This window comes from Sciurus vulgaris, assembly GCF_902686455.1.
Source record: "Sciurus vulgaris genome assembly, chromosome: 2".
NCBI classification, from domain to species: domain Eukaryota; kingdom Metazoa; phylum Chordata; class Mammalia; order Rodentia; family Sciuridae; genus Sciurus; species Sciurus vulgaris.
The window spans coordinates 154,193,295-154,211,148 of NC_136462.1; the positions used below are offsets into that span (position 1 = coordinate 154,193,295).

At 39.1% G+C, this 17,854-nt stretch overlaps 1 protein-coding gene across 1 annotated transcript in view; it reads left to right on the top strand.

Annotated features, from left to right (window-relative positions):
* The first annotated feature begins 584 nt into the window (after window positions 1–584).
* LOC306651182 (adipocyte plasma membrane-associated protein-like) overlaps window positions 585–17,854 on the top strand; it is a 42,136-nt gene continuing 24,866 nt past the window's right edge. The window contains 2 exon segments of the mRNA XM_079123663.1: window positions 585–778; window positions 16,336–16,452. Of these exon segments, the coding sequence (XP_078979789.1) occupies window positions 687–778; window positions 16,336–16,452 (209 nt within the window). The 5' untranslated portion in view covers window positions 585–686.

A 17,854-nucleotide genomic window follows, 5' to 3' on the forward strand; every position in this document is an offset into this window, starting at 1 on the left:
TAATTAGCGCCAATTTCTACTTATACCCGCCCTCGAGGGTAACTCTTACAGAACCTTTATCAACTATATGTTATAACCTTCACAAGAACACCTAACAATTCATATCTGATATTAACCAAAGAAAAACATTTTCTAGTCTAGATCTTTTCCGTTAACCACAACAGTTCAGCAAAGATGAAATAATTTTTAGGGGTTACTGCTCTCCAAGCACATGAACAAGCTTTCTTTTACACTGCCTGTAAGAACCCAGTCTTCGTCGTTTAATAAACAGTGCCATCCTCTATTCGTACAAAACCCGCCAACACCTCAGTCCAGCGTTTGCCGAAGTGCATGGTGATTACTGGTGTGGCCTCACCGTCAGAAACTAGGTGAATGGAGGGCGGTAAGCGCTGCGGTTGGGCCAGGCGGATCAATTTCGGGCCCTAGCGTCCAGGGTCGCAGAGGCTAGGGTGGGTCAGAGCCTCCGCAGGCCTTGGTAGTTCGCTGGGTCTCGCGCGCGGGTAGCTCCAATTCTCTGCAGGAACCAGAGCTAAATTTAGAAGTCGCCCGCTCCGGCGGCCGGATTAGTCGTCAGACTTACGTCATTTCCGTGCGCCACGGGGCGGGGGGAGTCCGGCAAGCTGGCTTCGGAACCCCAGCTGTCTTAGTGCTCCGAGTGGTGCTGGCAGAGGTGGTGCGGTTGCATCATGAGCGAGGCGGACGGGTTGCGGCAGCGCCGGCCTCTGCGGCCGCAGGTAGTTACGGATGATGGCCCAGCTCCGGAGGCTAAGGACGGCAGGTAGGTCGGACCCCTAGACCTGGCGCGAGAACCAGGGCCGAGAGGACCGGAGTGACCCGACCCTCCTGGGCTACAGCGACTGGAATAACACCGACCTCGTGAATGCGATGCTAAGCGCGTTGCGAGAGCCCTGTCTTTTAATCCCCACGCAAAATCATTTTACAGAGGAGGAAACAGGCTCTGATAAAACGGATGCATGTGTCAGGTCCTTCAGGCTTCGGGTGCAACTTGCGCCCCATCGCGGCTTACTCCCCGACTCTCTGGATCCTCGCGCCGCACCTGCCCCTTTATGCTCCCATCTCCAGAGAGGCTGCATCCTCGCTTTCCTTCATTTCCTTCGCTGGTTCGCGCTTTCTTGCTGGCTCACCTGACAGTTACGGCCCTGAGTCTTTCTGTTCCTTCTCACGCACTTTCTTGAAGGGAAGTCTGAGAAGATGCTGGGTCCCATTTCGTGATGCAGCGAAGAGCTGCCCTCCACACCTACTCTTCTGCACCTGCCCTCCTCACACTGCATGAACCCCGGTTCTCCTAGACAAGAAGTGACACTATGGACAATTTTTGTGAGAATTCAGCCTGTAGACTTTCCTGATGGGGATGGAACAGAAAGGAAACTGTAGCTGTTAATCCCTAATAAAATTCCAGGCTTCTTGTTTTTGCTTCCTTTTCTAATTTTCCAGAATTTGAGTATGCTGTGTTTTGTTAGCTGAAGCTTGATCCTTAAACACAGCATTTAGCATAAATACTTAAAATTCACTTCAGTTTTATGTCCTGAAGTTTCATAATTTCGTAATTTTGAATTTCAAGGGAGAAACAAGAGATTCTGTAGACCAAGTTCAGCCCATTCTGGGTTGCTTTTCCCTTGGGTTTCCAAGGACTTTCAGTGCTAAATCTGAGACAAGTGGACCCCTGCTTACTGTGGATATTGTAAATTAATTGGCTGCTGATGACTGAGGAGTATTTTAGAATGGACATGCAAGGACTGGTCCTGCTTTACAACAGAAACTATGAAAACAGGGCACTTTTATATGAGAAATGAAAGAGCAGCTGGCTCTGATGAGGTGCAGTGTGTTGAATGAAAAGTGAACAGACAGTACTCTAGGGCACTTGTTAGGTGGGCCCAACCCTCAGGATGACTGCTCTGACATTTCTGGCCCCAGGGCAGAGGGACAGACTTAATTAAATTGTTTTTTCAGGTTCTCTGTGGGGGATTTCTTCCTTAATGACAAGGCAAATTGGATGTTCCAAAGTCATCTTCTGCCACCTGATCTTTTCCAGAATGACTTTTACATATTACATATCAAGATATTTTCTTGATGGTCATTGTTCTTATTTTCCTATATTTTTATTGTTCTCTTATTTGTTGATCTCTTTTCGTATGTATGTAATGGTTTCTTTCAAAGTGAGTTTTTGTCATCCATTTTCCTTTCCACATTTGTTATTATGACATTATAGCTAATTTTCTTTTTTTTTTGGCCTGCAGTTCTATGTTTTTTGGGGTCATTTCTAGTAGTTTGTCTACTTATTTGCTTGATTACCTTAAATTTTGAGGGTTCAACATAAGTCAGGAAGGTCTTCTATATGGTGGGTGAATTAAAGAAATCTGAAGAAAGTAGAATATAAACTTAAAATAAACTTCATATGTGCCAAACAGAATAAAGGAAGCCTTGGAAGACATTAAATTAACAATGGAGGAAGAGCAATATGTTTTAGCAGTGGAAAGAATATTTAGCAATTCTTTAGCAGTTTTCTTAGATCTTGGCCTGAAAGGTAGCATTTGTTCTGTTTTACTGAAAAGGTCATTGAAGTCTGAGTGAGGTAGTTTATATAAAGTAGAATAGAGTTAAAAGAGAAATGAAAGTGAATGAAGAGGATGGAACTGGCTGCTAGACAGTGATTGAGAAGCACATTTTAAGAATTATGCTTTGGAAATAAGATTTTGTGCCAAAGCTCTTGAGTTTCTGTTTGTGAGCTGTAAGGAGAATTCGATTGTGAAATCTTTCTATTCAATGTGGATGCTTAGATGAGCTAAGCACTTAACATACCAGTGCAAACTTATTTGTAATTTTTATTTGGCATCAGTTTTCCCACATGCTATAGAAACGTTATTGAAAGAATAATTGTACACCATGGAAGTATTCCTTCTCTTCAGGAATACAGTTCTAAGAAGAGAACTGTTTAATATAACTGTTTAGAGTGAAGAATGAGTACATTGAGATTTTAACATGTTTTTCAATAAACTCCTGTACGCTTTTAGACTAATTATAAGTCTCTGCTAGGTCTATTTCCCTTTTTCCATTTTAAGATTGACAAGTAAGGAAAGCAATGTAAAGGAACAGATGGGACAGTCATAAATTTGGGAATTCATGAGTAGTCAGAAGTCTGGAGTTCTCATTTACTTCTGCCTGGGTGTGTATTTTCCATATGGTTCTTTTAACTTGTCTCTTAATTTCTTAATTTTTTTTTCAAGGAAAAAATGCTGATTCCAGAAGATCTAATTTAAAGGAATGTAAAAATGAGCAAATTCAAGGTGTAGTCATTTAAAAAGCTCAAACTTGTTGCTGTTTTCCTTTCTCAGGTTCCAGGGATCACCTTGACACTCAAAAGTTGCTGGGATCCTATGGATTGGGGGGTGAATAAGTTTTCCACAAAAACTGCAGGTCAATTTTTGTTTCCCTAATCTCCTTGATGGACACATCAAGACTTCAGTCCACAATTCAAGGCCCTGGTGTCTGGGGTACTGAGTTAGAGAACACCTTTCAGATTTGACTTTTGAAATTGCAGCGGATTTTGTAAATTGTGGCTAGGCCAACAGTTACTGTCAAAACATGTTGCATCATTGTGATTATGCTCTTGCCTTAGAGACTAGAAAATTTCAGGGTGCACATGTCCTCAAGAGGGTGAGCGTTATTCCAGGCTCTTGAGGTAATGGGGTAAAAACAAATTGATTTCTCAGACTGCAGCTGGGAGTGAAAATGGATTGAGGTAGGTTGGTGTCCAAGTTTCAATAATGTGGGTACAGAGTCAGAGGGAGGCAAACTTGGAGAGAAGCTGGGGGAATTGTAGTTGACTTTGAGTTTATGGGAACCAACAATGAGAACGCTTGCCAGAAAGTTAATGAACCTTGGACTACAATAAGTGCATTGCCTAAAGCAGGGATAGGAGGGGTACAGGAGCCACGTTTGCCTCATTTATATAAACAAGCTAGCTCCATTTCAAGTGCTCAGTAATACATACCATGGCTAGTGGCTACCATGTTCCATCAGCACAGGATAATGTTGCTCAAGTAGTTTTATTTATATTGAAGCTACTGTTTATAAAATTTGGCCACTGTTTAGTAGAGTTTGGATGATGATCAAGTGGGGGTGAGGAGGTGTTAAACTTTTACTGGGAAAGGAGTTGGATAAAGTTAGTGGTGTCCAGCTGCACAGCAAGAACAACTGATGGGAAAAAGGGGCTCCCAGGCTATAGACCTCCCAATCAGAATGTTCAGGTCTTACTTAAGGCTGCCCACATTGTTTTTATGTAGGCCATCCGGGGGCTGCTGCCTTTGGGAGCACTAGACCCAGTGACCTCTAAATTCTTCTGCTTTTTATACTCTGTGAATGTTAGGGGAGTCACTGCGAGGTCCCTGGCAATAGGGGACACACATCATTGACCCTGAACTTTTGGCCACCTTTCTACCTTTCTAGCTGTAAGCACTATCATTTTCAACCCTGCCTGGACCTCTGGTTTTGGACATAATTGAACCTTTTATCATTATGTGAAGGTGCAGCCAGATACTTAAGCAAGTGTCACAAACAATCATATTTCTAAATTAAGATTTTTAAAATGCAAGGTTCAGGGGTTGGATACCCTGGGTTCAATCCCTGGCAGACTCCCACACCCCCTGCAAAAAAAAAAAAAAAAAAAAAAAATATATATATATATATATATATATATATATATAAAGTTCAGTGTAGTAAAGGAGAAGTAATATGAGTCTGAGACAAATGAGAATAATTTGTTTTGTTAGGTAAGGGGAAAAAATGTGCACTTGGTTGGATTGTCATTATTTGTTGTTGTTATTTTGTTAATGATAGTTATAAGATGAAAGATTACACAGTGTGTCTTCCCCTTAGACCCTCAGGCTACAGTGGGATGAATGCTTATATCAGTTTCCTTTAAAGGACAAGAATATCCTGTTAGATTCTGTATAGAACACCCTTGAGGTCAACACTCACAGCTGACAGCCACAAATCTTCCCTCTGCACCTTTGAATGTGTTTGTGTTAGTCAGCTTTACTGCTACTGTCACATAATACCTGAGATAGTCAACTTAAAGGAGGAAAAGTTTTATTTTGGCTTATAGTTTCAGAGGTTTCAGTTCATGGTTGTGTGGTCTAATTGCTTTGGGGCCTGTGACAGGGCAGAACATCATGGCAGAAGCATGTGGTAGAGGAAAGCTGCCCTCCTCATGGTTGGGAAGTAAAGCAAGAGAGAGCTCACTTTTATAACAAAGCTCCTTCCCCCATGTTCATTAAGCTATGAGTCCATAAATAAGATTCATCTATTCATGAACTCATGCTTCAATCACCTCTCAAAGGCCCCACCTCTGAACACTGGGGACTAAGCTTTCAACACATGAGCTTTGGGGGATATTTAAGATCAACTGAGATGAAAACTGAGACACCTGTATTTGTCTCTTTTTTGGACTTTGCTTTTAAAAGAACCACTGTATCAAAAGCCTTTTTTCATTGTGTTTGTAACCAGCCCCACTTTATTGTATGGATACTTTGTTATTTACATTATATTGAAAAACTTTAGGCCACTTTAAGAAAATCACTTTAGTTATAATGTTCTAGCTATGGTGTGGCAGTTTTCCTAGAAACGTCATTAACTTTTTTAAAAACATTTTTTTAATTGAGAAATAATATAAGACATAGTTCACCCATTTAAAAATCTCAAATTCTGTGGTTTTTAGTTTAATCACAGTTTTCCAACAGTTATTACCATCTAAGTTTAGAATATTTTGATCACTCTTAACTATTTTTCTGTCAATTAAGGTGAAATTCATATGACATACAGTTAACCATTTTAAACCGTACAATTTGGTGGTATTTCGTGTATTCACAACATTGGGCAACTACCTGCTCTGTCTAGTTTCAAAACTTTTTCATCACCTAGTAAAACTTTTTGTACTCATTAAGTAATCACTAAGTTGCACTCAGAAGAGGCCACTTCCCCTTTGCTCCCAGATGTCTTTCAGTGGCCAACTGGATAAATAAATTTTGGCACATCCATACAATGAAATATTCTTCCACCAGTAAAAGGAACAATGTACTGATGACATTCTGCAACTTGGATGAACCTGGAAGATGTTACGCTGAGTGAAAGAAACCAGGTCACGAAAGGTTGCATATTATGTGATTTCATTGATCTGAAGTATATAGAAAAGGCACATTGCAGTGAACTTTCAAAGTTTTCAAATACTAATTCAGAGGGCTGTAGGTCCAGATATCATGTACCTTCTCTTCTTGTCCTTGGCTGGCAGTGTTGCTGATGATGACACAGACCTAGAGTCAGAGATGGCTCTCACTAGTGCTCTTCTAGTCCTTGCAGTGGGCCCCAGGTAATCCACTGGAGGCTTTCCCCATAGTCTCCCTCATCAGTAAAGCAGGGAGATAAAAAGTTCCATCTAGTCACTCACATAAAGCACATTGCATGGCATATTCTTATTTTTACTATTTTTGTTCTTCCTCTTTTCATTGCTCTTACTCCTTTCCTTATTGTAGACCTTTAGGTTTTGTTAGCCTCCTGTTATGTCTGTCTAGTCTTACTTGATCTGTGCTAATTAGGCATTTTCATGTATCCTTATTGGTATGACTTGGTTGCATTAGAAGAAGGTTTGGGGGTTTGGACACAGGATTGGAAGGAGGGGGGTGACCTGACTTTTCCCTTACTGGCTGTCTGTATCTTCCAGTAACCTGGGCTCTCATGACCTCTTCTTGATTAGGTCTGTGGCATTTTATTTGAGTTTGTGGGAACTGGGCTGCCTGTTTTTCCACCTAGTGGAAGGGGTTAGGACTGTTGACTTGGCATTTTATCTGGCTAGGGGTTCAGGGTGTGGATTCTGACTGAACCGTATATGAGCAAAGAGAAGGAAGTTTGGGACAGAATTTTGGAAGGTTATCAGAAGGACAGATTAGAAATGTCAAAGGGGAAAAAAAGGTGGTTAGCTCTGCCCTCTTTGCCTGTCCTGCTCTGGAAGCAAAAATAGTAAGAAGAAACCGGGCCATACCTTCAATACTCTGCTCAGAAATCTCCTCAGCTAAGTGTTCAGTCTCATCATTTACAAGTTCAACTTTTGTGCAGGCCACCATTCAGCCCAGCTTTCTACCACTATATTACAAGGTTCTACTTTCATACAGGTAATTCTGCTTTTCTCCCTTTCCTGCACATTCTCGACATCCTTCTAAGCCCTCATCAGCAGTGCCATTCTTGTCTATATTTCTAACACTGTTCCCTGCAAGTTAGGTCTTTAAGATAAGGTATGTCTTTTTCTGCTATGTTTTTCACTTCTTTCTGAGACTTCACTAGCAGAATTTTTAAAATTTGTTCTTATTAGTTATACATGATAGTAGAATGTATTTTGACACATCATACATAAATGGAGTATAACTTCATTTTCTTCTGATTGTACATGATATAGTATCACACCGGTTGTGTAGTCATATATGCACATAGGGTATTAATGCCTGATTCATTCTACTATCCTTCCTACCCCCATACCCGTTCCCCTCCCTGACCCCCTTGGCCTAATCCCTAGCACCCCCCCACCTATTGTGAATCAATATCTGCATATAGAGGAAATCTTTGGCCTTTGATTTTTTGGGATTGACTTATTTTGCTTAGCATGATATTCTCCAGCTCCATCCATTTACTGGCAAATGCCATAATTTTATTCTTCCTTAAGGCTGAGTAATATTCCATTGTGTGTGTGTGTGTGTGTGTGTATATATATATTATATATTTTATATATATTTTATATATATAAATTTATATATATATATTTTATATATATATATTTTATATATATAAATATATATATATATATATTATGTTTTCTTTATCCGTTTATCTGTTGAAGGGCACCTAGGTTGATTCCATAGTTTAGCTATTGTGAGTTGAGCTTCACTAGCAGATTTTAAAAAAATATTTTTTAGTTGTTGATGGAGCTTTATTTTATTTATTTTTAAAATTTATTTACATGGGCTGGGGAGTTAGCTCAGCTGGTAGAGTGCTTGCCTTGCAAGCACAAGGCCCTGAGTTTGATCCCCAGTACCGCAAAAAAAAAAAAAAAAAAAAAAATTATTTACATGTGGTACTGAGAATCAAACCTAGTGCTTCACACATGCTAGGCAAGCGCTTTTCCACTGAGCTACAACCCTAGCCCTCAAGCAGAATTTTTAAATTCATATTTTCTACTAACAGTTTCTTCAAGGAAATCTAGGCATTTTTTAACCTTAAAAGTTCTCCTGTCCTTCACTGATAGCCCAATTCTAGAGCTACTTCCACATTTTTAGGTTGCTGGAAATTAGTTTACTTAAAAAACTATATTCATCCTCTATGACTGCCTTAACAAATCACCACACACTTGGTGGTGTAAACAACACAAATTTTTATCTTATGGTTCTGTGGGTCAGAAGTTGTGGACAGATCTTGTTGCACTAAAGTCAAGGTGACAGCAGGCCTGTGTTCCTCTCTGGAGACTCTGGGGAAGACTCTGTTTCCTGACCACTCATGCTGTTGGCAGAATCCCAGCACCCTTCATTGTGCTGTCTAAAATGTCTGCAAGATGGTACTATTATGAAAGGTGTTCCTCTTCTATTGTCTTTCTTTCCCTTTGTCTTTTTCTCCACCTATCATAATTGAAACAGAAGGATTTATTTTTGGTTTTACCCATTTATTAAATTCATACATATTCAGAACTGGGAAAGACATTGATATTTTCCTATTCAACACTATATTTCACAAGGGGGAACTATGGAGTGAAGAAATCAGCCTGAAGTTGCTTATCTTGTAATTGGGAAAGTAAGGATTGGTCCCCACATCTCAACCTTTCTACACTATACTTGAAACAGAGTTAAACATGTTTAAGTATCAGAAGATTGTCCTTTTGTCAAAATTCTTAAATCAAGTCTGTTTTATTAAGAATGAATCTTGATTTTTCTTCAACATTTTTTAAATTTCTTTTTATTTTATTAAAATTTTTTTTATTTTTACAGACTGCACTTTGATTCATTGTACATAAATGGAATATGACTTTTCATTTCTATGGTTGTACACAATGTAGATTCACACTATTCATGTAATCATACATATACATAGGGTAATACTGTCTGTTTCATTCTATTCTCTTTCTGTCCCCCACCCTCTCCCACCCCATTTTCCTCTACACCATCCAAAGTTCCTTCATTCTTCTCTTCCCCCTGCCACCCTCCCTCATTATGTATTGTCATCTACTTATCAGAGAAAACATTCAACCTTTGGTTTTTTGGGCTTGGCCTATTTCACTTAGCATGACATTTTCCAGCTTCATCCATTTACCAGCAAATTCCATAATTTTATTCTTCTTTATGGCTGAGTAATATTCCATTGTGTGTATATATCACAGTTTCTTTATCCATTCAGTTGAAGGGCATCTAGGTTGGTTCCACAATCTAGCTATTGTGAATTGAGCTGCTATGAACATTGATGTGGCTGCATCACTGTAGTATGCTGATTTTTAAGTCCTTTGGGTATAAACTGAGGAGTGGCATAGTTGGGTCAAATGGTGGGTTCATTCCAAGTTTTCCAAGGAATTTCCATACTGCTTTTCAGAGTGGCTGAACCAATTTGCAACTCCACCAGCAATGTATGAGTGTGCCTTTTCCCCCACATCCACGCCAACACTTATTATTGCTTGTGTTCTTGATACTAGCCATTCTAATTGGAGTTAGATGAAATCTTAGAGTGGTTTTAATTCTCATTTCTCTAATTACTAGGGATGATGAGCACTTTTTCATATATTGTTGATCACCTGTATATCTTCTTCTGTGAAGTATCTGCCCATTTCCTTAGCCCATTTATTGATTGGGTTCTTTGTATTTTGGGTGTAAAGTTTTTTAAGTTCTTTTTAAACTTTGGAGATGAGTGCTCTGTCTGAAGTGTGTGTGGAAAAGATTTTCTCCCACTCTGTAGGCTCTCTTTTCACATTGTTGATTGTTTCCTGTGCTGAGAAAAAACTTTTTAGTTTGAATCTATCCCATTTATTGATTCTTGCTTTTATTTCTTGCGCCATGGGGGTCTTGTTATGGAAGTCTGGTCCTAAGCCAACGTGATGGAGATTCAGGCTTACTTTTTCTTCTATTTGGTGAAGGGTCTCAGGCCTAATTCCTAGATCCTTGATCCATTTTGAGTTGTTTTGTACAGGGTGAGAGACACCATTTGTTGAAGAGGTATCTTTTCTCCATTGTAAGTTTTTGGCACCTTTGTCTAGTATGAGATAACTGTACTTATGTGGGTATGTCTCCATGACTTCTATCTTATTCCATTGGTCTACCTATTTTGGTGCCAATACCATGACATTTTTTTTACTATTGCTCTATAGTAGAGTTTAAGGTCTGGTATTGTAATACGTCCTGCATCACTCTTCCTGCCCAGGATTGCTTTGGCTCTTCTGGGTCTTTTGTTCTTCCAGATGAATTTCATGATTGCTTTTTCTGTTTCTATGACAAATGTCATAGGGATTTTAATTGAAATTGTGTTAAATCTGTATAGCCCCTTTGGAAGTATGGCCATTTTGATAATATTAATTCTGCCTATCCAAGAACATGGGAGATCTTTCCATCTTCTAAGATCTTCTTCAATTTCTTTCTTTAATGTTCTGTAGTTTTCATTGTAGATATCTTTCACCTCTTTGGTTAGATAGATTTCCAGGTATTTTATTTTTTTTTTTTTGAGGCTATTGTGAATGGAGTTGTTTTCCTCATTTCCCTTTCAGATGTTCCATCACTTATGTATAAAAATACTTTAGATTTATGCATGTTGATTTTATATCCTGCTATTTTGCTGAATTCATTTATGAGATCTCGAAGTTTTCTGGTGGAGTTTTTTGGATCCTTTAAATAGAGAATCATGTCATCAGCAAATAGTGACAGCTTGAGTTCCTCTTTTCCTTTTCATATCCCTTTAATTTCTTTAGTCTGTCTAATTGCCCTGGCTAATAGTTCAAGGACAATGTTGAATAGAAGTGGTGAAAGAGGACATCCCTGTCTTGTTCCCATTTTTAAAGGGAATGCTTTCAGTTTTTCTCCATTAAGAGTGACGTTGGCCGTGGGCTTAGCATAAATAGCCTTTACAATGTTGAGGTATGTTCCTACTATTCTTATTTTTTTAGTGTTTTGAGCATGAAGGCATGTTGTATTTTGTTGAACACTTTCTCTGCGTCAATTGAAATAACCATGTGATTCTTAAACTTAAGTCTATTGATGTGATGAATTACATTTATTGATTTCCAGATGTTGAACCCAACCTTGCATTCCCCGGATGAACCCCACTTGATCATGGTGCACTGTCTTCTTACTATGTTTTTGGATGCGGTTTGCCAGGATTTTGTTAAGGATTTTTGCATCTATATTCATCAAGGATATTGGTCTAAAATTTTCTTTCCTTGATGTGTCTTTGTCTGGTTTGGGTATGAGGGTCATATTAACTTCATAGAATGAGTTTGGTAGGATTCCTTCCTATTCTATTTCCTCAATACTTTGAGAAGTATTGGAATGAGTTCTTCGAAGGTCTTGTAGAACTCAGCTGAGAATCCATCTGGTCTTGGGCTTTTCTTGGTTGGTTGGCTTTTGAGGTCTTCTTCCATTTCACTGCTTGAAATTGATCTGTTTAAATTGTGACTGTCCTCCTGGTTCAGTTTGGGAGGATCGTATGTCTCTAGAAATTTGTTGATGTCTTCAGTATTTTCTATTTTGTTGGAGTATAGATTTTCAAAGTAGCTTCTCATTATGTTATGTATTTCAGTGGTGTCTGTCATGATATTTCCTTTTTCATCACAAATTTGAGTAATTTGAGTTTTTTCTCTCCTTCTCTTTGTTAGTGTGGCTAAGGATTTGTCTATTTTGTGTACTTTTCCAAAGAACCAACTTTTTGTTTTGTCAGTTCTTTGAATTGTTTCTTTTGTTTCGATTTCATTGATTTCAGCTCTGATTTTAATTATTTCCTGTCTTCTACTACTTTTGGTATTGTTCTCTTCTTCTTTTTCTAGGGCTTTGAGGTGTAATGTTAGGTCATTTAGTTGTTGGCTTTTCATTCTTTTCTGGAATGTGCTCCATGCAATGAGTTTTCCTCTTAGTACTGCTTTCATAGTGTTCCAGAGATTTTGATATGTTGTATCGTTATTCTCATTTACCTCTAAGAATTTTTTTATCTCCTCCCTGATATTTTCTGTTATCCATGCTTCATTCAATAGCATATTATTTAGTCTCCAGGTGTTGGAGTAATTTCCGTTTTTTATTTTGTCATTGATTTCTAATTTCATTCCATTATGATCTGATAGAACACAGGGTAGTATCTCTATTTTTTGCATTTACTAGGGCTACTCTGTGGCACAACATATGGTCTATTTTTGAGAAGGTTCCATGTGCTGTTGAGAAGAAGGTGTATTGATGGAAGGAATAGTCTATATATATCTGTTAAGGCTAAGTTATTGATTGTGTTATTGAGTTCTATGTTTTCTTTGTTTAGTTTGTTTGGAAGATCTATCCAGTGGTGACAGCGGAGTGTTAAAGTCACCCAGAATTATTGTGTTGTGGTCTGTTTGATTCCTGGAATTGAGAAGGATTTGTTTGATGTACATGGGTATGCCATTGTTTGGGGCATAAATATTTACGATCGTTATGTCTTCCTAATTTATGATTCCCTTAAGCAGTATGAAATATCCTTCTTTATCCCTTCTGACTAACTTTGGCTTGAAGTCCACTTTATCTGAAATAAGGATGGAAACCCCCACTTTTTTATTGAGTTCATGTGTGTGGTAGGTTTCTTCCCATCCTTTCACCTTTAATCTGTGGATGTCCTTATTTATGAGATAAGTCTCTTGAAGGCAGCATATTGTTGGGTCTTTCTTTTTATTCCAATCTACCAGTCTATGTCTTTTGATTGATGAGTTTAGGCCATTAACGTTCAGGGTTATTATTGAGATACAATATGTATTCCCAGTCATTTGGGTTTATTTTTGGTTTTTAACTTGACTTGGTTTCTCCTTTGATTGGTTTTTCCTTTAAGGTAGTTCCTGCTTTTGCTGACCTACATTGTTGCTTTTCATTTCCTCCTCATGGAATATCTTGTTGAAAATATTCTGTAGTGCAGGCTTTCTATCTGTAAATTCTTTTAACATTTGTTTATCTTGGAAGGATTTTATTTTGTCTTCAATTCTGAAGGTTAGTTTTGCTGGGTATAGGAGTCTTGGTTGGCAATCATGTTCTTTTGGAGCTTGAAATATGTTGTTTCAGGCCTTCTAGCTTTTAGGTTCTAGGCTGAGAAATCTGCTGATATCCGAATTGGTTTCCCCCTATATGTAATCTGACGCTTTTCTCTCACAGCCTTCAAAATCCTATCTTTATTTTGTATGTTAGGCATTTTCATTATAATGTGTCTTGGTGTGGATCTGTTGTGATTTTGTGCATTTGGTGTTCTGTAAGCCTCTTGTAGTTGATTTTCCATTTCATTCTTCAGGTTTGGGAAATTTTCTGATATTATTTCATTGAATAGGTTGTTATTTCCTTTGGTTTGTATCTCTGTGCCTTCCTCAATTCTGATAATTCTTTAATTTGGTCTTTTCATGATGTCCCATAGTTCTTGGAGATTCTGTTCATGATTTCTTACCATCTTCTCTGTTTGGGCAACTTTATTTTCAAGATTAAATATTTTGTCTTCATTTTCTGAGGTTCTGTCTTCCAAGTGGTCTATCTGTTGGTGATGTTTGCCATTGAGTTTTTAATTTGTTTCCTTCATTTCAAGGATTTGTTTGGTTTTTGTTGAGCATCTCTATCTTTTTGTTGAAATGATCTTTTGCTTCCTTCAGTTGCTCTTTTAACTGCTTATTGGAGTGATCATTCATTGCCTGCATTTGCTCTCTTATCTCCTCCTTTGTTTCACGAATCATTTTAATTATGTATGTTCTGAATTCCTTTTCGGACATTTCTTCTACCATGCTGTCACGGGATCCTATTAATATAGAATCTAGGTTTGTTTGGATCATTTTCTTCTCTTGTTTTTCCATGTTGTTCATGTTTCTTCCCCTCTAGCAGTGCAGATCTGGGGTATTGCAGTTTCCTCCCTATAGGCTTATAGTGACCCTATAGGTTTCCAAAACCTTTTATTTAAGGGGAAGATCAATATTAGCAGTGCCCAGTACAGACAGTATGTAACGCTAAACCAAATAGCCCTTATGAAGACATTAACAATATTGTCATAATAAACAGAATGAGTTTGTTATCTGCAATATAACAAATAGATTTGCAATAAGGTCTGCAGTTTCTAATGGAGGACAGAGAGGATGGGGAGGGGTGTAGGATGTAGTGTTAATGAGATAAGAAAAGAGTATATAGAACTTCTAGATCATAGAAAGAGTGAAAGTGTAATCAAAGGGAGTGGCTGTTAGCATGAGAAAAGCGAGATAGTAGAGACTCTGAGGAAACAGGTAAACAAAAGGAAAATAGAGCGAGAAAAGTAAAGAAATAAAAACTTAAAAATGTTCAAAAGGGAGGGAAAAAAAGAAAGGGAAAAAGAAAAACAATCTGTACTATAACATTCATATAGTTTTCAAACCTCCCAGTCTTCAGTAGCCTGATGCATGACAATGAGCATAACCAGTATAACCAGTATAACCCAAGATGGCTGCTCTGGCTTCCAAATGTGTTGGCAAATGGGGAGCTGCAGCTCAGGGTGTGGGCGTGCTTGGCTTGAGGTCCTGGAGGTAGGGTGCGGTTGGTTAGGCAGGGGTCCTGGAGGTGGGGGGTGGTCAGTCTGGTTGAGGGATCCTGGAGGCGGGGCGCAGTCAGTCATTCTGGGGGTCCTGGCTGCAGGGTGCAGTCAGGCAGTCTGGGGTTCCTGGTGGTGGGGAGCAGTCAGTCAGTCTAGGCATCCTGCAGGCAGGGAGTGGTGAGTTGGGCTGAGGGGTCCTGGAGACAGGGCTTGGTCAGTCCGACCAAGGGTCCTACAGGTCCTGGTTGTTGTCTCAACATGGCGGCAGCCACATGTAACCAAACCTGCAGGTACTGTGACAGTTGACTTCCAGGCAACAGTAGGAAGCTGGCGCTGCACTGGTGGTCTGCAGTCGGTCTGCCGGCTGCTGTCAGATGATTGGCAGGTGAACCTTGGGTGGTGGGTGATGGGTAGGTGAAAAGCAGGCGATGGACAAGCAAGAGGCGGGCAAATGGTGGATGATAGGAGCCAGTTAGCGAGCAATCTGCACTCAAAAAGTAGTTGATATGTTGGCAGACTGCAGGTGATTGCAGTAGACAAATGGGGTAAACAGCAGGGGTTGATAGCAAAAACTGCCTCACCAAGAAACAGATGTCCTCTGCTTGAAACCCGAGTTATGGAGCTACAAGGAAAGCAACCCCCCCTCTAATCCACCATCTTGGGTCTCCTCATTTTTTATTTCCTGATAGGAAAAAATTCCTACCTTAGGAGCTCATGGTTTTATTTGGTGCAAATTAATCTTAATATCAAGTGTTTAGTAAATTTCAATGCAATTTGTGTAAGAAAATAATGATCCTATGAGGTTTATTTAGTAGCAGGAGGCTAAATGTTCTCACTTGTTTACCCAGTGAAAAATAATGTATCTGAGGATTGGTTCAGAAATATTTTAGTCACTACTGATCATTTGTCCATAAGTTTATTCAAATTTTCCAAGGTTTTAGGAGTGATGATTTGGAGTTTTGATTTTTTTATATTCTATGTGACTGCCTTTACTATCTGACAGACCTCTTCTACCAAGTGGAAGAGCTGGATTTCCCTTTCAGTTCTTAAAGATGGCATCTGCAAAATGATTGGGGAATTGTAGGCTCAGGCAGTTGTCAGGATTCTGTTCGCTTCTTGAATTCATTCATATTCTCTCTCTCTCTCTGTGTCTCTCTGTCTGTCTCTCTCTCTCTCTCTTGACTTTTGAGAAATACCTATCTTCTCTGTAGATGAGTGTGTATCCTGCATATCATTGGAAGTCTTTTTTTCCAATACTTTTTGTGCTCATCAATTCTTTGAGTTTGCTCTCTTTAAACTCTGCTAAAATCTGGAAAATAACTGAGCAGAGTATCTCACACAGTGGAAGGTATTTTAAAAAGGACAAAGTCTTGTTTGCCAATCCTAGCAATCAATGTTAACTTTTAATCACAAGCCACAGAGGTTGTCACTGGTCAGTGGGAAACTGGGTACGTGGCCCTATTCCTGCAGAAAGGGCCTTCAGACCAACCAAGCTTTTCACTGTGCAAAGCTCTGTTGATTGCTTTTGTGTGTTATTTCTGGCAGCTCCTTTAGTGGTAGAGTTTTCCAGGTGACCTTCTTGATGCTGGCCATCTCCCTTACTGTTCCCCTGCTTGGAGCCATGATGCTGCTGGAGTCTCCCATAGATCCCCAGCCTCTCAGGTGAGCTGCCTGTAATCCTCAGGAGGAATTGCTTGATGAAATGTATTAGGCTGATGTAACTTCTGGGAAAGAAGGATGAGTAAATCAAATTGACCAAAAGGTAAGTTTTGAGAAATAGAACTATATGATTTTCTCAGTACTTGCATTTTCATGTTGGATTAGATGTTACTCAATATATGTGTGGTATTATCTCTGTCATTGTTTCAAAACATGCACAAATTGAGGACAAAAATCAAAATAAGAGAAACCTAAGGATTAGAGATATTATTGCTAACCTTGATTTATTTGAAGTGGCAAAAGAATATACCAATGAGGGTTAATTAATAAGTTACCTTGTTTAAATTTTATAAACAACTGATGTTTCATTTTGAAAACTTATAATTAGTGTTCTCTTTTTCCTAAGTTGCCTTTTACCAGTAGAGCTGTATGAGTAATGTAGTGAGTTATAGCTTGTAAAAAGGGACCCCTTCAAGTATATTTTTATTGTAATTACAGTAGTGCAAAACCAGGCTGTTAGTGGGGTGACATTGAGGTTGAGCTGGTTGCAAGAGGGCTGTTCAGTCTGGTTTAGTAAGTTTCTAATTCTTCTTGGAAGTACTTATGAGAGTGAAGCTGTCTGAGGTTCATTTCATTGATTAATTGATTCTAGTGTTTGAAGCCAAGGGTGCTTTACCCCCGAGCTACATCCCCAGCCCTCTTTTGTATTTTGTTTAGAGACAGGGCCTTGCTAAGTTGCACAATCCTCTTGCTTCAGTCTCCTGAGGCACTGGAATTACAGGCATGCACAACTGTGCCTGGCTCTAGCCCTTTTTATTTTGTATTTTAAGATAGGGTCTTGGAAAGTTGCTTAGGGCCTCAGTAAGTTGCTAAGGCTAGCCTCAAACTTGCACTCCTTCTGTCTCAGTCCCCTGGGATTACAGTCACAGTACTACATGTAGCCTGGAGTTTATTTTAAATGAGTTGGTCCATGTAAGGCTTTAAAAGCTTCAAAGAAGAATCATGCCTAATTATAGAGTGAATATGACATATACAATGAATAACATATTGTTATCATATAAATAAAAATTAAGATTTTATAGTGGATTCAATTCACTTAGAATGTATTCAGCACCTGGTATGCCTAAGGTAAGTACCCAGTTGGATACAGAGACATAAAGAGGGCACAGTTCTGAGCTTAGATTGCATATGTGGCAAGAGTCAATTTTTGTTGTTGGATTTAGAATTAGTAAAGGGGCTGAGGATGTAGCCCCCCCCCCCCCATACACAGAATCACTGACTAAAACTGCCAAAGGTACAAAGTATTATGAAAACACAATGAAATTGAGAATGGAGGATGGCTTAGTGGGTCCTGAGGGTGTGGGTTCCAATTCCTGGTATGCCAGCAGGTTCTGCAGTATGGCTT